Source organism: Vipera berus (genome assembly GCF_964194415.1).
Source record: "Vipera berus genome assembly, chromosome: 14".
Classification (NCBI taxonomy): domain Eukaryota; kingdom Metazoa; phylum Chordata; class Lepidosauria; order Squamata; family Viperidae; genus Vipera; species Vipera berus.
In genome coordinates, this window is record NC_138217.1 from 5,959,533 (window position 1) to 5,980,889 (window position 21,357).

The following is a 21,357-nucleotide window of genomic DNA, read 5'->3' on the forward strand; positions in this document are numbered from 1 at the left end:
ATGGAATGGAATGGAATGGAATAGAATAGAATAGAATAGAATAGAATAGAATAGAATAGAATAGAATAGAATAGAATAGAATAGAATAGAATAGAATAGAATAGAATAGAAAATATGGAATGGAATAGAATAGAATAGAATAGAATAGAATAGAATAGAATAGAATAGAATAGAATAGAATAGAATAGAATAGAATAGAATAGAATAGAATAGAATAGAATAGAATAGAATAGAATAGAATAGAATAGAATAGAATAGAATAGAATAATAGAATGGAATGGAATGGAAAATAGAATAGAATAGAATAGAATAGAATAGAATAGAATAGAATAGAATAGAATAGAATAGAATAGAATAGAATAGAATAGAATAGAATAGAATAGAAGCTGGAAGGGACCTTGGAGGTCTTCTAGTCCAGCCCCCCGCTCAAGCAGGAGAATCTATACCATCTCAGTCAAGTGACTGTCCAGGAATAGATTGTATTAGGAAGGAATAGATTGTATTAGAGAGAGAGAGAGAGAATAAACACACTGTGATGGAATGTAGTCTGAATTCCCTGGAGGAGTTAAGAGAGAGTTCAGTCCAGATACCTTGTGTGAAAGAAAGAGGGTGAAGACAGCCCTCCCTAACAGTTCCCAGAGAGTCCTCAGTCTGGCAAGATTCTGTCTACCGGTGGGAAGTAATTAAAAAAACAAAAGAACTCAGCTTGGTAGAATCAACACATGTCATTCGTGGTTTGGGGCCTGACAGTCAACCTAGTTCATCCTTGGGCTTGTTTTCAAGAATGCATGAGCTTTAAAAAAAAAGGTCTATGCCTCCAAATCCAAAAATAAAAAACAAAAAGGATGCTGTTTTCATTCTTGACATCTCAGGGAATTGAATCATCTTTTTAATGATGCAATAATTGAGCCACATGGTAAAGAAAAGCGCCACATGTAGATTCCAAATGGACAATCTTCTTTAAAAGCTGAAGACATTTTTCCCCTCCTGACATTTCTCTCTCCCCCCTCTCCCTCCCTCCCTCCCTCCCTGTTTCTCTCATACCCTTCTCTCTCTCCCTGTCTCTCTCCCTCCCACTCTCTCCCTCCCTCCCCCTTCCTCTCTCTCTCCTTCTCTCTCTCTCTCCCTCTTTCTCTCTCCCTCCCTCTGTCTCTCTCTCTCTATTCCTCTCTCCCTCCCCCTCTCTCTCCCTCTCTCTCCCTCTCTCTGTCTCTCCCTCTTTCTCTCATACCCTTCTCTTTCTCCCTCTGTCTCTCTCCCTCCCTCTCTCTCTTTCTCTCTCCACTTATTCGTGACAAATCTCATTGTCGATTCCTCAGCTAATATTCCAGAGACTGCATGTACTGGAGAAATGATACTGATTTTTCCAGTCCACTAGACCACACCGGAGGCAATGATGAGCAAAATCATTCCATAAAACCTGGCCTTGGCAGTTTATCGAGAAGCTGTTAATGAGCTTCTGCCAGGCAGGATAAATAACAGGCAGAGCAAAAGGCAGGAGACAGACACACCAAAGCCTCACGCCCTTCCCCAATTATCCCTTTTCATGCTGACAGGGAGGCTATGCATACAGGCAGTCCTCCAGGTCCGAATTTTACAACCATCTTCCCGGGGCTATTAAGTGAATCACTGCCATTGTGGAGTGAATCAAGCAGTCGTTAAGCGAACCTGACCTCCCCCATTGATTTTACGTGGCAGAAGCCCAGCTGGGAAGGTCGCAAGTGGGCAATCACATGACCCTGGGATGCTCCAACTGTCGTAAATGTGTGTCAGTTGCCGAGCATCTGAATTTTGATCGTGTGACCCCGGGGATGCTGAAATGGCCATAAGCTTGAAAAACGGTCCTTAGTTACTTTTTTCCAGCGCTTCTGTAACTTCAAACGGCCCTAAATGAAATTCAATGGTGAAAAAAGTAAGGTTCTACACTTAGACAGGAAAAATCAAATGCACAGGTATAGTATAGGGGGTACCTTGCTCAATACTAGTAACTGCGAGAGGGATCTCAGAGTCCTAGTAGACAATCACTTAGATATGGGCCAGCCGTGTGCTGCAGCTGCCAAAAAAGCCAATTGCAGTCCTAGATTGCATTACAGAGGGATAGAATCAAGATCACGTGAATTATTAATACCACTTTACAATGCCTTGGTAAGGCCACACTTGGAATACGGCATCCAGTTTTGGTCACTGCGATGTAAAAAAGATGTTGAGACTCAAGAAAGAGTGCAGAGAAGAGCAGCAAAGATGATTAAAGGACTAAAACATATAGAGAATGGTTGCTGGAATTGGGTATGCCTAGTTTAATGGAAGGAAGGACTAGGGGTGACAGGATAGCAGTCTTCCAATATCTAAGGAGCTGCCAGAAAATAGAGAGAGTCAAGATATTCTTCAAAGCACCAGAAGGCAGGACAAGGAGCAACAGGTGAAAACTAATCAAGGAGAGAAGCAATCTAGAACTAAGGAGGAATTTCCTGACTGGGAGAACAATTAACCAGAGGAACAACCTGCCTCCAGAAGTTGTGAATGCTTCAACACTGGAGGTTTTTAAGAAGAGACTGGACAGCCATTTGTCTGAAATGATATAGGGACTCCTATTTGAGCAGGGGTTGGACTGGAAGACCTCCAAGGTCCCTTCCAACTCTGTTATTCTGTTATAAATGAATTAGAGACGTGGTGGCTCAGTGGGTTAGGACGCTAAGCTTGTCAATCAGATGGTCGGCAGTTTGGCGGGTCGAATCCCGAGTGCCACATAACAGAGCAAGCGCCTATTACTCATCCCAGCTTCTGCCAACCTAGCAGTTGGAAAGCACGTAAAAATGCAAGTAGAAAAATAGGGACCACTACGGTGGGAAGGTAACAGCGTTCCGTGCGCCTTTGGCGTCTAGTCATGCCGGCCACAGGACCACGGAGACGTCCTCGGACAAGCGCTGGCGCTCTTCGGCTTTGAAACGGAGATGAGCACCGGCCCCTAGAGTCGGAAACGACTAGCACGCATGTGCGGGGGAACTTTTACCTTTTACCTTAAATGAATTATTGTAAATGAAGGATTACCTCTATATGCATGACGTTTGGTTCCAACTTTAGAGTCTCTAAGTAATGGTGGAAAAAAAATGGAGGATACCAAACCTAAAACCAGAGGGTATAAGTAATAAAACCGTAAAGCAGTTTTGTTTCGAAGGAAGAGCTATCTGTGCACTCTCAGCAGAAAGACTTTTAACAAGTTTTTGCATTGCAAATGCATCGTTTTTGCCGTTTTGATACTTTGGGCTGTTGCAGAGACAGGAATCTCTACCCCACTCATTTACTACCATCCTTAAGGAGCACAGTGGATCAAGTGGTTGGAACATTGGGTAGGAACTGAGCAAGCCCACGTTTGAGACCCAAGCATTGCCATGGGGCAAGGTTGAGCTCCTGTCCTTTACTCCAGCTCCTGCCAGGGACAAGAACGGAGCCTCCAGTTGGAGGTCCCCATGGCAACAATGATGTCACCAGCTAATCCCTTCACCCCAAAATAGCGTGAAGCCTGTGCTGGTATGCACAGCATTGTTATAAGCTACTTTGGTCCATCCAGTCATCTTGTGTATAATTAATAAAACAACGTAGGTACTACTCCAGTACTGAGTTCAATCATTCTGTCCTGCCATTCGTCTGTGGGTGATGACTAGAACTGAGTCCTTGGTCGGTTCCTAGGAGGTCCAGAAAAGATCTCCAGAACTTTGACATAAACTGGACCCCTCTTTCAGAGATAATGTATTGTGGTGCTCCATGTAAGCGATAAATGACATGAGTGCAAAAAAACAAACAAACCCAACCTATCATCCTTGAATAGAAAACAGGTGTGGTTCTGCAACCGTCATCCACCAGGCAAGACCCACTACAAAAGCGAACAAAATAATCTCCGCTACTCACTTAGGAGATTACGAGTAAGGTCTTTGAAGCTTAGTTTCCTAAGGAAATCAGAATCTGCTTAGTAGGCTCAAACAATCGGATTGCCCCTTCGGTAAGCAGTGATAAGGCCAGATTGATGTTCTTCTTCAATATGCCATTAATCAAATCAGCACGGGTTCAACAGCCTGGCGTGCCAGGGAAAATTATTGGCAACAGTTACACCAATTTGTTCTTGCCAGCTGCAATGAGGCAAAATTGCTCTTCAGCAAATAGTCTTACTGCCAACAAACTTCATCTCCAGGGTCCTTCAACACACACGGGCAAATTTGTACACACATACCAGTTTGGCCCTTGCCAAGTGGAATCACAAGCTGTTTTATTAAGAGTTTACTCTAAGGAGCTGTACAGTTACTTAAAGCCTTCTATGGGCCTGATTGGCCCAACCGATAACATCCATTGAGTGTCCATTTATAAATATTCATTATGTTCTCCATTCCTGTCCTTGAGTTCACTACAGCAAACAAGCATTCTTCAGTACAGATAAGAAATTATCTAGGACTCTCTCTCTTGTGAGAAAGAAGGGGAAAATAGCAATGCCCAGGGCTGCTTATTTTTAGTTTCAAGTTCATTTTCTTGTGCCACCTGTGCTAAAAGGCTAAAAATATCTCATGCTGTTCTAATCAAGAGCGAAGGTTATTGTTGCATTCCTGGTCTATAAAGGCACTTGATGAATTTTGTAAATTTCTGCCATAGCAAATACCAAATGAGCAAAGCCAAGCAGATGGAAGATTGACAGGTTCCAAAGGCTGAATAATATTCTGGGAGGGAGGGGGGGAGGAAGAGGAGGAGAAAGACTGGGAGGAGGAGGGGAGAGGGGAGGGGAGGGGAAGGAAGAGGAGGAGGAGGAGAAGGAGAAGAAAGGATGAAAGGAAGAGAAGGCAAAGGAGGAGGAGGCTGGAAGGAAAGAGCAGGAAATGGAAGGAAGGAAGGGAGAGAGAGAGAAAGGAAGGAAGGAAGGAAGGAAGGAAGGAAGGAAGGAAGGAAGGAAGGAAGGAAGGAAGGAAGGAAGGAAGGAAGGAAGGAAAGAAGGAAGGGAAGGAAAGGGAAGGAAAGGAAAGGAAAGGAAAGGAAAGGGAAGGAAAGGAAAGGAAAGGAAAGGAAAGGAAAGGAAAGGAAAGGAAAGGAAAGGGAAGGGAAGGGAAGGGAAGGAAAGGAAGAAGAGAAAAAAGGAGGAAGGAAGGGGAGGAAGGGGAAGAAAAGAAGAAGGGAGAAAAGGAGGAAGGAAGGGAGAGAGAGAAAGGAAGGAAGGAAAGGAGGAAGGAAGGGAGAGAGAAAGGAAGGAAGGAAAGGAGGAAGGAAGGAAAGGAAAGGAAGAAGGGAAAAAGGAGGAAGGAAGGGGAAGAAAAGAAAAAGGGAGGAAAAGAGAAAGGAAGGAAGGAAGTATTTCCCTTGTGCTTGTCACTCAGCAAAAGACGTGCTTGTGGAATTGAAATATAGGGATAAAATCTGTTTACAAAATAATCCCAGGGGACTCTTCCCTTAGATGGGATCCCAATTTTTAACTCTCCACCTCAAGTGTATTTTTCAGAAAGTGCCCCAACAGCCAACTTGTATTGAACATTCAGATTCCTTTTTAATTTCACAAGACTGGAGGCAACCTTCTCCTTTGCGATTAAATAGTGCTGTAGAATTCATCCAATCTTGATTTGGAACACAATTTCCTTTTTTTAATAAATAAATAAATAAATCAGATTTTATGAATCTGGACTCAGAATTCAGTAGCAGTTCAGATGCTCCTGATAAATAAATAAATAAATAAATAAATAAATAAATAAATAAATAAATAAATAAATAAATAAATAAATAATGAAGAAAGCAAACTTACTTGAATGCGTTAGCTTCTCCATGGACCTTATAATTTTCGGTACTTATTCTTGAAATTACTTTGGTCACGGCAATAAGGATGCAGATATTAACCTATCAAAATGAAAATAATAAAGAACTGCATCAGGAAAGCAAATCACCAGGGTTTTTTTTTGGGGGGGGGAGGTTGTGAGGGTGTGTGCGTGCACATGCACACACAAACACGCACCGTGTAACTCAGAATTATTTCAAGTTAACTTCTGTGTGATTCTGTCTTTCCCCCCTTTAAATATATATGTATTAAGGAATGGGTCAGAACCTGCCCCAATCCACCTCTTAGGAAAGAAGAACTCTTGGAGACGAGATTGTCCAAGCAGGAACTTTTACTAAAACCTGGTTGACAGTGTATAATCTAGACAGGATCTGGAAATTGTCTCACAGATTGATGCTTTTAAAGTGTCCCCGAGCAAAAACCCCTCCCCTCAGTCCATTTGGTCAGTCCCGGATCAGTCGAGTTTCAGGTGTCAAAACCCTTTGTGGGAAAAGAGAAGCATCAGTACATTTGCAACATTATTACTTCCCCCCCCTTCACATTCCAGTTGGAGATACAAACCAGAATCCCCCCCTCCCTCTTTCTTTGTTCTTCTTAGTTCAAAGGTTTTCTTCCCTGGTCTTTTGTGATGGCCTCCAGGCAGACTGAATACACAACCCTTGCTGTTGTTGCTGTTGTTAGTTGCGAAGTCGTGTCCGACCCATCGCGACCCTATGAACAACGTTCCTCCAGGCCTTCCTGTCCTCTACCATCTTCTGGAGTCCCTTTAAGCTCACGCCTGCTGCTTCAGTGACTCCATCCAGCCACCTCATTCTCCGTCGTCCCCTTCTTCTATTGCCCTCAATCTTTGCCAGCATGAGGCTCTTCTCCAGTGAGTCCTTCCTTCTCATTAGGTGGCCAAAGTATTTGAGTTTCAGCTTCAGGATCTGGCCCTCTAAAGAGCAGTCAGGGTTGATCTCCTCTAGGACTGACCGGTTTGATCGCCTTGCAGTCCAAGAGACTCGCAAGAGTCTTCAGGAGTCTAAGGGATAGAGATGGCCAATTAACATCCTGCCTTCTCTTCCCCTCCTTAGAAAATGGCAGAATCCAGTAAAGGGGGTGAGATTTGGGTTTGCCCAGATCGAGAGTTAGGAATGAAATATAAATGGATTCTGACAGAATGCTTTGCTAAAAGACGGACTTTGAGCCTTTTGTATGCAAAACATGTCTCTGACTTGAGAGCCTTTTATAGGCCTTTCCCATAAAAATCACATTTTAGGCTCCATATAATGATTCTCCCAAAGCGCTATTAACTCAGCTATTATGAAGTATAACAAAGTAATCTTCCTCCCCCAAATGCTCTTAAAAGGTGCTCTTTTATATTAAAAAAATGTTCAAACTCAAGAGCTATCCCTTGGGTTTGAAGCAAAGGTAGCTAAACCCTGGAGAAAGGAATTGTAGGATAAAAAAAAGGACATCCATCCATCCTCTTCATCAACCAGATGCCTGTGGATATGCTGGCTGAAGATTATGGGGACTGGAGTCCAGGTCAGGAAACACCTCCTTGAAGGAAGCGATCGTCCTCAAATCAAAGTCAAATCAAATCCTTATTGTGGTGGTTCAAAACTAGGATGCGTGCAAAAATAAGGCTGAAGTAAACAAAACGGCAATAGGACAAGATCGGCACCGAACCAGCAATAGTCCTAAACAATAGGGATTGGATGTGGTGCTGTGTTGCATCATTTATGTAGAAAGAGACCCCAAAGAGATTCATCCTAAATCTTCACAGTATTTATCTAACAGCTATGCAACGTGTACTTCAGTCTGGCAAGATTCCTGTCTACAGGCAAACAGCAATAAAAAAAACTACTTGGAGTGGTTTATTGTGTCGTTCTTGGTTCCCTGCACCTGAAATTGGACTGCATTCTAACATTTAAACTCGGATGTTCAGCTTTCAGGTTTAAAATCCCAACTCTTAGTAGGCAAATGAGCCTATCAACTTCCTAGGGAGAGAAAATAATGACATCCTTCCCCCCCCCCCGCACCCCCATTGAATAACGGTCTGCAAATAAATGTCTTTATTAAGCAGCGATCCAAGGAAAGTCAGATAATAGATGGTGCCTTTCCTTTCACGGGGATTCTGGTATCTATTTTCCATCTCCCTAATTAGTTGGAAATATAAACTCCTTGTTCACCTTCCCATTATTTAGCCAATACTTAACAATTGCCCACAGCTGCCAACTGGGCTCCGTTTGAGATATATGTGGTCTATAATGAGAGAGAGACAAAGAGAGAGAGAGAGAGAGAGAGAGAGAGAGAGAGAGAGAGAGAGAGAGAGAGAGAGAGAGAGAGAGAGAGAGAGAGAGAGAGAGAGAGAGAGAGAGAGAGAGAGAGAGAGAGAGAGCACACAACAAACACAACTCCAGCTCCAGGAGATTGTGGTCCTTGTGCAAAGTTGGCCAGATTTTTGCTATATAAATGCTTCTCTCCTATAACAAATGTGCAGCATGAAAATGTAACAGCCACCTGTTTTGGCAAAGATAAGTCGAAAACCATGCGTGGGCTTTGCTTGAGTTTCTGATTTGAAGATGGGCAGTTAAAGGGGCAATCTTGACATTCATCCTTTCTCCTTACGTCATTCATTCTCTTTTCCTCTTCTTTGATTTCACAGCTGGACCATCTTCTAGGTCTCAAAGGCTCTCAGATATGATTTTTCTTTGGATGAGTTGAAGGCTGTCATGGTTTGTCAGCTCTTTCAAATAGACCAGGTCAGGAGAGAGATTCCACAACTGTTCCTAGAACTCTGCTTTTCTTTCTTTCTTTCTTTCTTTCTTTCTTTCTTTCTTTCTTTCTTTCTTTCTTTCTTTCTTTCTTTCTTTCTTTCTCTTTCTTTATTTCTTTCTTTATTTCTTTCTTTCTTCTCTCTCTCTCTCTTTCATTCTTTCTTTCTTTCTTTCTTTCTTTCTTTCTTTCTTTCTTTCTTTCTTTCTTTCTTTCTTTCTTTCTTTCTTTTTTCTTTTTTTTTTTGCTAAACTTTACTTTTCTTCTTTAATAACAAATTCCTGAGAGCCTGGGAGATATTTTCTCTCCTCTCTGTACATTTTGACAAGCCAGGTTCAGGAATTGCAAAGGTTTGATGTTGCCTATTGCAAAGAAATCACTTTCAATTTTACCAACTCTTCCTGGAAAAGAGCAAAGCGAACTACAGTTCATTGCCGCAAAGTATGATCGCACTGCGGCATCTAAAACTCTGCCAAGAACATACAAACTTTTGAGATTTCCTTCTTAATATCAAAATGTTGCACCAGCAAATAACCAAGTACTTTAAGGCACATAGGCAAACAACGGGCATCTTAGCTTTACTTTGAGCAAATAAATTAGATCTGTATAGCTTTATTAATGTTCTAACCGAATGGAGCAAAAAATCCATTTGACTCCTGCTAATAAATAAATCTCTGAACAACTATCAGCTTGTTACATCAGGAAGTGCTCTATTCTCGCTTTCTCTTTCCAGATATTTGCAATATCTGACCTTGGGAGATAGGATAATGCAAGACAACCAAGGGAAAAGTCAGATAAAAGGGAGCTTAGCCCACAGCAGGACTCTGGGTGTGCCAAATGTCTTAGAAGGAACCCTTCCCAATTTGGGGGCTGTAAAGAGAATAGCAGAATAGCAGAATAACAGAGCCGGAAGGGACCATGGAGGTCTTCTAGTCCAACTGCCTACTTAAGCAGGAAACCCTATACCATTTCAGACAAGTGGTTGTCCAATCTCTTCTTAAAAACCTCCAGTGTTGGAGGCAAATTGTTCCACTGGTTAATTGTCCTCACTGTTAGGAAGTTTCTCCTTAATTCCAGGTTGCTTCTCTCCTTGATTAGTTTTCATCTGTTGCTTCTTGTCCTACCTTCGGGCACTTTGGAGGTTAGGTTGACCTCCTCTTCTTTGTTCAAGATTGACCCTCTCTTCTTTGTTCAAAATTGACCCCCTCTTCTTTGTTCAAGTTTGACCCCCTTTTCTTTGTTCAAAATTGACCCCCTCTTTTTGTTCAAGATTGCCTCCCTCATCTTTGTTCAAGATTGCCCCCCTCTTCTTTGTTCAAGATTGGCCCCTTCTTCTTTGTTCAAGATTGGCCCACTCTTCTTTGTTCAAGATTGGCCCCTTCTTCTTTGTTCAAGATTGACCCCCCTCTTTTTGAAATGCTGAGCAGACAAGATTGTAGGAAGGAGACCACACAGTGTAAAAGATGTTGTGGATCCAGGCAATGGCCCTACCATAAGTGTCATGATGGGTCGAACCAGCAGAAGGATCTAAGCCAAGCTAAAAATGAAGAAAACCACATTGCAAATTAGACACTCAATCAGCTTATTGTTTTCTCTCGAGATGCTAAGGATAGTTCTTGGATCTCTCCTGTATGCAAAATTGAGGCTCAGCATTGGTCCTACTGTTTAGGCCAGGAAGGTTGGGCAGTTTAAGAGGCTGGGGCATTATCTGTATTAATCATGGTTTATGAAATGGGCCAGAATAGGAGGGTTCACATCACATTAAGTCATAAACCATGCTTTTCCAAGCCAGAATTTCGGGCTATAAGTAAGCAACATTATGTCTTAGCATAATGAACGCAGTAATGGAGGAATCCTGAATTTCCTTCCAATGTCCAGTGAGACATCTCTCCTTGAAAAACAAAACTAAACAACTCCGGAACATGAAACCAGGGATTCTTTCTGCTTCCTTTATCTGGATCAGGAGAGAGAAGAAACGGTTTCCAATCATCGAACTTTTAAAAAGTCAGTTGAAGAGGCTCCTGGAAATGCAACCTCTCAGTTTCAACGGCTTTTCTTTTATAAGATTTTTTTTTCTTCCAGCACCCGCCATTGGAGTGAAGAGTTGACTAAGCTCCTGTCTATCATCATTAATAGGCACTTGTGAGTTGTTGTGATTGTGGGATCCTTTATAAGCTCTGACAGAAAATCGTTTTGCAGACGCTGCATCTGCGGATGTTGTTACCCACTGAGTTGGAAGGAGCTGTCCCACCTACCCCCCCACCCCACCCCCCACCCCTGGAGATGGTCTCCAAGCAGCTTATACTTTGGGAAGAACTGAGCTGCCACGTCAAGGATAAAATCCAAGCACCGGTCAAGGCTGTGGCTGAGAAATAAAGGAAAGGCAGGGCTGAAGAGTAAGTTCTTTTGGTGATTTAAGTACGATTCTTCTTAGTGGGTTTCTAACCCATGTTCATTCTTGCTAAATTGCCACGTAGTTCCAGGCCAGATGTCTTCAAAGGAAAACACTAAGGACAGCTCTTGAAAATAAATGCTATTAAAAGAAGAAATGTAAAGCTAAGTCTCAAAAAATTCAGGGCCTCTATGTGGTTTCCAGGACTATCCAGCCCCTAATAGTGTATAGGTTGGAGGAGCAGTGTGGATAGTGCTGCATTTTGGAGGCCCTCGGTGTTCTCTGAGCTTGGTTGTTTTCCTGCAGATGTTTCATGACCCAACTAGGTAACATCAGTGCTAGAAGGGAATGGGCTTTGTGGAGTGGGAGAGGAGGAGGAGGAGGGGTTTGGGAGGAGGAGGAGGAGGAGGAGGAGGAGGAGGAGGAGGAGGAGGAGGAGAAACTCTGAGGTCCTTGGTGCTCTCTGAGCTTAGTGGTTTTCTTGCAGATGTTTCATGACCTTACTAGATAACACCATTGGACTAGAAGGGAGTCGGGTTTGCAGAGAAAAAGAGGAGGAGGATTGTGGGGTCCTTGGTGCTCTGTGAGTTTAGTTGTCTGCTTGCAGACATTTCATGACCCTATTAGACAACATAATCACTGCTAGAAGGGGATGGAGGAGGAGGAGGAGGAGGAGGAGAACTCTGGGGTCCTGGGTGGTCCCTGAATTTGGTGGTTTTCTCGCAGACGTTTCATGACCCAACTATGTAACATCAACAGTGCTAGAAGGGGGGGTGGTGGTGGTGGTGGTGGTGGTGGTGGAGGAGGAGGAGGAGGAGGAGGAGGAGGAGGAGGAGGACTCTTGGGTCCTTGGTACTTTCTGAGTTTGGTGGTTTTCTTGCAAACATTTAATGACCCAACTAGGTAACATCATCAGTGATAGAAGGGGGGGTTGCTCTCTGTCTACTAGTGGCTTGCCCCGTCAGTGTTGGTGGGAGTGGTCTGGGCGGGGGCGTTTCCTTGATTAGGCTGTTGTTTATTGAGTTGGTAGTTCCTTAATTGGAGGAATTCTGTTGGGGTATAAACAGGGAAGGGACGCGGTGGCTCAGTGGGTTAGGACGCTGAGCTTGTCAATCAGATAGTCGGCAGTTTGGCGGGTCGAATCCCGAGTGCCGCATAGCAGAGTGAGCGCCTGTTACTCGTCCCAGCTTCTGCCAACCTAGCAGTTCGAAAGCACGTAAAAATGCAAGTAGAAAAATAGGGACCACTATGGTGGGAAGGTAACAGCGTTCCGTGTGCCTTTGGCGTCTAGTCATGCCGGCCACGTGACCACGGAGGCGTCCTCGGACAAGCGCTGGCTTCTTCGGCTTTGAAACAGAGATGAGCACCGGCCGCCCCTAGAGTCGGAAACGACTAGCACGCATGTGTGGGGGAAACTTTACCTTTACCTATAAACAGGGAGCAAACGCCACTCCCTTCTAGCACTGATGATGTTAACTAGTTTGGTGATAAAATGTCTGCAAGAAAACAACCAAGTTCAGAGAGCACCAAGGACCCCCACAGTGAAGGGAAGGAGGGAGGGAGGGAGGGAGGGAGGGAGGGAGGAAGGAAGGAAGGAAGGAAGGAAGGAAGGAAGGAAGGAAGGACCAGATTGGCAAGAGTTGACAATAAACAAAATTTAACAGTCAGGGAAGACTTGAGTTCTTTTCATGCGGTTGTGTAGGGTTTATTATTCCTTTTACACCTCTACCAGCAGGAAGTTTTCATTAATGGACTACTTTGTCGGTCTCCTTCAACCAGTTTATTACCCTCAGCCATATGCCCAAGGCACAGCAGTGTCACAACATGTCAGGACCCCAGTGCACAACGGAAATAATTTCACACAGCTGTGACACAATGCACGCGACAGCATAGCCCTCTCCCCCTCTGCAGACACCCTACACACTCAGCTTAGTCACAGCGTGTTTGAGAGGTCTTACAAAAGCCATCCATGCCTCTTCTCTTTTGATTTTCTTTTCTTTTCTTTTTTTTTTTAAAAATTCAACCCGGTTAAAAGTGGGACGTGCAAAATGAATCTCCGATTCCCATTTCAGATTTGCCAAACACACAACCCTCCAGTGCACAGGGCGATCCTCTTGTAGATGATGACCGATAAGAGCGGGAATGCTCAGTCGATATGCTTACCCTTCCATTTGTCAGGGGGCGACCCATGGCTGGGTGTTCTTATCATCAGAGAAACATCTCAAATCGATTAAAAAAAACAACATCTAAGCAGACAGGGCTAAGGATAGCCTAAAGAGAGGAATGTCTCCTTCCTTAATCTATGGGGGGGTGGGGGGGGGTGGAAGCCATCTCTTGCAACTTCCAAGAGACATTGGAGTGATTAAGCCACAATTTGATTCAATTTAAGGCAGGGCTATAATTAAGTCACTGTCATACATTATGTATCAGGAAGGCCCATCCTGTGAACTTGCAACTCCCACATTCGTTACAGCCAACAGATGTCACACACTCACTCACTCACACACACACACACACACACACACACACACACACACAGAGAGAGAGAGAGAGAGAGAGAGAGAGAGAGAGAGAGAGAGAGAGAGCTTTGGGAGTTAACCAACTTGCTTTAACTCTCCCCTTTTGATGGAGTCTTAAACCTGGGAGGGGAAGGCTATTGACTTGCAGCGCTGAGTAGCAGTGGATCTACTGCTTCTGATTATGAAAGGGGTGGGGAGGGGGCAGGCTGTTCAAAACCGCAATTGTAGAAGAGAAAGTAGAAGTGTGGTTCAGTTGGCTAGGCAGAAGTAGAAGGAGAGAACGCCCCCTAGCCAGAACTATCTTGTTTTTCACCCCTGGGAAACAGGGGTGTACTAGGACCCCCCCCCTCTTTTAATTCTGGTGATTATGGATTCCTTGTGTCTTCCAGAGGACTCGTGCAAAGTTAGGAATGCTGCAGCCATGCCCTCCTCCTTTGTTCTCCCCTTCGGTTTTGACTGAAGTCGGACCCCAAGAAGCTTCTTGGATGAGAAGCGAAACGTCTTCAAGGAAAAACAAAGTCTAGTTTTGCCTTTTGAAGAAGCACCTTTGGGACAACCATGACCTGGATGATTAAGGATCTCCATATTCTCCTTTGTTCATTCCCAGGATGCAAAAAAAGGCCTCTGACCATCTCAGATCCTTTACGGGACATTGGAGAGGAGAGCTGGGTTAGTTTAGAACCGTGTCTCTCAACCGTGGCCACTTGGAGGTGGGTGGGCTTCATCTTCATGCTGGCTGGGGAATTCTGGGAGGTGAAGCCCACCCACCTTCAAGTGGTCAAGGTGGAGAAACGCCAATCTATAGGAGTAAAAAGACAGGAGACGTCTGGTAGTCACTTTTCCCCCCCAAACTGACAAGTTTTATTTAAAGGCATCAGCTTTTGCGAACTGCAGCTTCCTCCACAGATGTCAGCTGAGGCATCTGGTGAAGGGAGATGCATCTGGTGAAGCTGATGGCTTTTCAGAAAAATCTGCTGGTGGGCAAAGGGGCTACCAGAGCTGAGCTCCCCATGGTCCAACATGGCTTGCAATGGTCATCCCGCCGGTTCCCCTAGAGCTTCTGAGGGACAACAGAAGGAAGGCAAACCTACCACAATGATGAACAGAGCTGGACCCACAAAAGCCCAGATGGCGCCACTCTCCAATGAAAGCCAACAGCTGCAAAGGAAGAGGGAAAGACATCAGACCTGGAATACAGCAGCCAATTTTAGTCACCATATCACAAAAAGGATGTTGAGAGTTTGGAAAAACGTCAGAGAAGAGCAACTAAGATGATCAAAGGCCTGGAGACTAAAACAGACGAAGAACGGCTGCGGGACTTGGGTTTGGCTAGTCTAAAGAAAAGAAGAAATAGGGGAGACATGATAGCAGTGTTCCAGTATTTGAGGGGCTGCCACAAAGAAGAGGGGGTCACGTTATTCTCCAAAGCACCAGAGGGCAGGACAAGAAACAATGGCTGGAAACTATTCCTCTAATAATAATAATAATAAGTTGGAAGGGACCTTGGAGGTCATCTAGTCCAACTCCCTGCTCAGGCAGGAAACCCTATGCCATTTCAGACAAATGGCTGGCCAGTCTCTTCTTAAAAACTTGGAGCGATGGAGCATTCACAACTTCTGGTGGCAAGCTGTTCCACTGGTTAATTGTCCTCATTGTTAGGAAATTCCTTCTTAGTTCCAGGTTGCTTCTCTCCTTGATGAGTTGGAGCATTCACCACTTCTGGAGGCAGGTTGTTCCACTAACCAAAGAGAGAAGCAACCTGGAACTAAGGAGAAACTTCTTGACAGTGAGGACAATTAACCAGTGGAACAACTTCCCTCCAAAAATTGTCGCCCTCCATCACTGGAGATTTTTAAGAAGAGACTAGACAATCACCTAAGACGGTAAAGGTTCTCCTGCTTGAGCAGGGGGCTGGACTAGAAGTCCTCCAAGGTCCCTTCCAGCTCTATTCTATTCTATTCATGACATTGTAGCACAGGGATGATCAGTGTGTGACTTCCAAGCCACCACTGATTTAAAAGTATGCAGTAGGGAGAAAGGCTGGAGTGGGATGGACAGCAGAAAAAGTTCTCCTGGTTGCTTCCTTCATTCCAAAAGTTCTCCTGGTTTCATTCCTTCATTATGTTCCTTTGTTCAAGGAACATAAGAGAGGGAGAACCCATGGTTTTCACTTCAGCCACAGCTGTCTCCGGAAAGCTATCGCCTTGGAACTAACATTGCAAATGGAATGCAACCTTTGCTAGCATTAACGTGGTCTGGATGTGGCAGAAAGGCCACGCTGTAGGCCTTTATCTTCTGGACTTCAGGTCCCACCGTTCTCAGATACAGTACGTCTGAAGGATGCTGTATTAAGGAAACCGGGCCAGGATATGGATTCGTGGAGACTGCTTAATGCTGAGACAGTTGGAGCAAATGTGGACATGTGACGCCATCCACAAACCCTACATTCTTCAAAGGAGCTATCATAACGGCAACAAATTTATAGTTTCTCCTTTCCAGAACTTACTTGTTGACTTCTCCATAGCTTTCCACAGATGTCGTTGCGGAAATGACACAGATCAGGAATGGGCAGCCTGCAGGAATGAAGAGGAGAGCATTTAGCATCTTCATCAGAAGAGGATAAAAATAGAAGGATGGTCCAGGAAGATTATCATGAAACCACTGGATGTGGTTTAAGTATTATGAATGTGGTTCTTCTATTACTATGAACATACTCACCTTCTCTCTCTCTCTTTTTTTGTTTTTTGGACAATATCTGCTTCATCTTGTCAATATAGTTCTGCATCATGCACATGTGCTCCTGAACACAAAAATGGTTGCCCATAACAGCATGCCTGGCTGAGGAATTCTGGGAGTTGAAGTCCACAAGTCATAAACTTGGCCCTTTTATGACTTGTGGACTTCAACTCCCGGAATTCCTCAGCCAGCGTGCCTGGCTGAGGAATTCCAGGAGTTGAAGTCCACAAGTCATAAAAGAGCCAAGTTTGAAGACCCCTGAGGTAGTCCTTGACTTATGACCACAACTGAGACTGGGGTTTCCATTGTAGATCATTGCAAGGATCAGTTAAGCCGGACCTGATTTTTATGACCATTTTTACAGCCATTTAAGTGAATCAAAGGTTGTTAAGTGAATTGTGCAGTCGTTGAGCAAATCCAGCTTCCCCAATGGGCACCTTTTGCCAGTAACTGGCAAAAAAGACCACAAATTACAATCACATGATGTTGCAACCAGTTGATAATGCAAGCTGGTTGCCAAGCACCAGATTCGTGCTCACATGTCCACAGTGTTGGTAAAAAGGTAAAGGTAAAGGTGCTAGTCGTTTCTGACTCTAGGGGCCGGTGCCCATCTCCGTTTCAAAGCCGAAGAGCCAGCGCTTGTCTGAGGACGTCTCCGTGGTCATGTGGCCGGCATGACTAGACGCCAAAGGCGCACGGAACGCTGTTACCTTCCCACCGTAGTGGTCCCTATTTTTCTACTTGCATTTTTACGTGCTTTCGAACTGCTAGGTTGGCAGAAGCTGGGACGAGTAACAGGCGCTCACTCTGCTACGCGGCACTCGGGATTCGACCCGCCAAACTGCCGACCTTCTGATCGACAAGCTCAGAGTCCTAACTCACTGAGCCACCGCGTCCCTTACAGTGTTGGTACAAAGGTCTAAGTGAAAATATAGGTTTTGGGATACTTTTCCCAAGGCTCTTGTAACTTTGAACCGTCATGGGAATGAATGGCTCTAAACTGAGGACTACCCATAGTATACCCCAAGTACAAATTTATGGTAAGGCTGAAGGAGTACTTAATGTTTCTTTAGAAGTGTTTAGCTATTATGGACTATTATGGACTTGGGTTTGGCTAGTCTAAAGAAGAGAAAAAATAGGGGTGACACGATAGCGGTATTCCAGTATTTGAGGGGATTCCACAAAGAAGAGGGAGTCAAATTATTCTCCAAAGCACCAGAAGGCAGGAAAAGAAGCAACGGATGGAAACATATCAAGGAGAGAACCAACTTAGAACTAAGGAGAAACTTCCTAACAGGGGGGACAATTAACCACTTTGGCTCCAGAAGTCGTGGGTGCTTTATCACTAGAGGTTTTTAAGAAGAGACTGGACATTCACCTGTCTGAGATGGTGTAGGTTCTCCTGCTTGAGCAGGGGGTTGGACTAGATGACCTCCAAGGTCTCTTCCAACTCTGTTATTCTGTTAAGTTTCTAATCAAGGAGAGAAGCAGCCTGGAATTAAGGAGAAACTTCCCAACAGCGAGGACAATTAACCAGTGGAACTGCTTGCCTTTAGAAATTGTGGGCGCTCCATCACTGGAGGTTTTTAAGAAGAGGCTGGACAGTCACTTGTCTGAAATGGTACAGGTTCTCCTGCTCGAGCAGGGGGCTGGACTAGAAGACCTCCAAGGTCCCTTCCAGCTTCTATTCTAGTCTATTCTACTCTACTCTACTCTACTCTACTCTACTCTACTCTACTCTACTCTATTCTATTCTATTCTATTCTATTCTATTCTATTCTATTCTATTCTATTCTATTCCATCCCATTCGCATTTGCATTCGCATTAAAAGTGTAAGGAGAAGGAGTGGCAAAACTCGAGGATGGAGTCAAAAGAGGGATCAGCCTAGTATTGCTACGTAACCACAAGCAAAATAAGTCCAACCTCTCCCTTGAATTCCATGAACCCTTATCTAACTCCTAGCAGGTGCTAACCATTAGTTGATTAATTTACAAAGGCACGATTAGCAATAAATCAGCTTAATTGGATCTTCACATATGGACCTGGTTGTAAGATAAAGAGTTGGGATGATGTTGTTCCTGAATTTCACCAGCCCTATCACCAGATGGGCCTTGGGTGAACCAGCAGCTACATCATGAAAACGCAATGTGACTGCCCTTCAAATCACCCTCTTTTTTTGTGACTTGATGTTTTAATAGCTGCAGTCTTTGATCACATTTTGCAAGGAAATTTTAGGGGCTGCGTAGGGGTGTGCTTCACAGTTGGCTCCCTCTTCATTATCGGTGTTGCTGAAGAAAGATAGATTTCTGGCAAAGTGTTGCAAATTCAATTACAGAGACATATGGATGCATAATAGGAAACTAGCAGGCATTACTGGAAACAAAGTGAGCCTACGATCAATGTACGACAGTGGTGGGAGACGTGAGCAAAGAAATGGCTACTGTTTTGTGAATTTATAAGTTCCAAAAAGGGATTTGAAAATAGACTTGACAGCAGTGGGGTGGGGGAGATCTTTGAGGGGATGCTTTGCTTTGAGAATGACTGGAGCAAGACCCTTCTTGAAGGGGGGGGTCTGTCAAGCATTCCAGCTGTCTTCCATCTAAGAGGAAGTAAGCAAACGGCTTCTTCTCCTTCTCCTTCTTCCTCCTCCTCCTCCTCCTCCTAAGATGGAAGCAAAGCAATGGCATTGGGTTCTTCTTTTTCTTCTTCTTCTTCTTCTTCTTCTTCTTCTTCTTCTTCTTCTTCTTCTTCTTCCTCCTCCTCCTCCTCCTCCTCCTCCTCCTAAGATGGAAGCAAAGCAATGGCATTGGGTTCTTCTTCTTCTTCTTCTTCTTCTTCTTCTTCTTCTTCTTCTTCTTCTTCTTCTTCTTCTTCTTCCTCCTCCTCCTCCTCCTCCTCCTCCTCCTCCTCCTCCTCCTCCTCCTCTAGACATCAGTGGAAGCAGTCCATCCCCCACCATTTAAAAGAATAGAAAACATTAGATCCACCCATTGTCCCATGTGCTGTAGACCTCACTGCCACAGATGGCTGCCATCAGCCCAGCCACAATGCATCTTCTGAATTAGAGTAGGACAAAGCTCCCACATTTTTCACCCTCTCTGCTTCATCAAGCAATTTCATCTCCCTGGAGAGAATTCCCTTTGCATTTCTTCTTGTTCTTCTTTGATAGATGCTAAAGATCCATTTTGATGAGAGTTTCTGAATTGAAATAGAGCTTAAGCATGGGGAAAAATATGATAAAAGAATAAATGCTCATAAATATTCCTGTTAGCCCCAAAAAGAGAGTTCAGCCAAGGTGTTAAACAGCTATAACCTGGCTGATTTCCCCCCCCCAAAGTGCATCTCAGATGTTCCTGGAGTTTAACTCGATTATTTATCAGCTCAGAGTTGCATCGGAGAAGAAAATTAAACAGACAGTTTCTTGGTAAGATAATGAAAGCTATGGAGGTGAAATGCAGACTAGTCAACTGAATAACTGGGGAAATAATTCTGTGCACGTAACAGGATCGGCTGCTCAAGTTTCTCTTTGCTGAGGGTGTGTGGGCATATGGGTGTTGTATGTGTTGTAATGGAAAATTAGAAGGTATATTGAGTAAAATACAGACAGGATTTGGTGGATTGCCATAGTTAAATGCGACTGGGATTTGGCTAATCTGAAATACACAGATTGCTTGGAAAGGCTCAATCACTCGAGACAGCAAAGAATTAAATCCATTTAAGATCATAAGATTTAAATTGTTCTAGGATGTCTCCCGCAGTAAGTGGGTGTCCTCATTTCAATGCTTGGCTGGACATTTAACAGCGATAGATTGGCTATAATAAGATATGTTCAGAATTCTTGCCGAACCGTTGCGAGATTAGAAACAGATGCATTACGATCTTATTTCGCTCACGCAAAGTTGTAGCTCAGCTTAAAGTGGAATCCACCTTTAATGTCTCAATTTTATACTGGTGTAAAGCAGGGAGAGTAACAGATGGTTAACGGAAGCAATGAAAATGCTTCTGGTGCTATTATTATACATAGTGTAATCTGCTTCTAAAAGTTCTTGGTAAAATAACCAGGTCCAGATAAAGTCCCTCTCCCCTTAATCTTTAGTTCCCTTTGCTATCTATCTATCTATCTATCTATCTATCTATCTATCTATCTATCTATCTATCTATCTATCTATCTATCTATCATCTATCTATCTATCTATCTCATCTATCATCTGTCTATTTATCTCTATCATCTATCTATCTACTATCTATCTCATCTAGTTATCATCTGTCTCTATCTATCTATCTATCTATCTATCTATCTATCTATCTATCTATCTATCTATCTATCATCTATCTATCTATCTATCTATCTATCTATCTCATCTATCATCTATTTATCTCTATCATCTATCTACTACCTATCTCATCTAGCTATCATCTGTCTATATCTATCTATCATCTATCTATCTATCTATCTATCTATCTATCTATCTATCTATCTATCTATCTATCTATCTATCTATCTATCTATCTATCTATCTATCCATCCATCCATCCATCCATCCATCCATCCATCCATCCATCCATCCATCCATCCATCTATCTATCATCTATCTATCTATCTATCTATCTATCTATCTATCTATCTATCTATCTATCTATCTATCTATCTATCTATCTATCTATCTATTTTCCATAACAAGCTCTTCTTTGTCAGAAGGGTGATTTCAAATGCCAAATCTGTGGAATTCTGCACAGCTGGAGACCCAGCTGAGTCATAAGTATATTAAACTTGAAATGAATCGTTAAAAAGCCATAAATATACGCTTTTCACATTGCATTGGGGGACAAATAGGTTCCTTAGCAATGGCTGTGAGTGTTGAGTCTCATGACTCTTTAATGTTCATTTCTTGTCCAAAATATCTGGAGCGATGGCTGGATTCAGTCATTCCTCTTTCCTCCCTTAGTTCAGAATAGCTTTTGGGGTACCTGCTCCTCTGCCTTACAATCATTATAGGATTTTTTTTTCCTGTTTTGGCAAATGTCTTTAGCGCAATCTGATTTGAATCCAGAGGATAAGAAGCAGAACTACAACTTGTAATATAAAAAGGACTTGTGCTTCAAGAGTAAAGGCAATCAAGAAGGACCCCCACAGAGATGTTCTACAAAC

General features: G+C 43.5%; 1 protein-coding gene across 1 annotated transcript in view; it reads right to left on the reverse strand.

Moving 5' to 3' along the window:
- LOC308674376 (adhesion G-protein coupled receptor D1-like) overlaps positions 1–21,357 on the reverse strand; it is a gene marked incomplete at its 5' end in the record, with an annotated part of 49,449 nt that overhangs the window by 17,210 nt on the left and 10,882 nt on the right. The window contains 3 exons of the mRNA XM_081338802.1: positions 5,771–5,862; positions 14,563–14,629; positions 15,978–16,044. Of these exons, the coding sequence (XP_081194928.1) occupies positions 5,771–5,862; positions 14,563–14,629; positions 15,978–16,044 (226 nt within the window). The remainder of the gene's footprint in view (positions 1–5,770; positions 5,863–14,562; positions 14,630–15,977; positions 16,045–21,357) is intronic.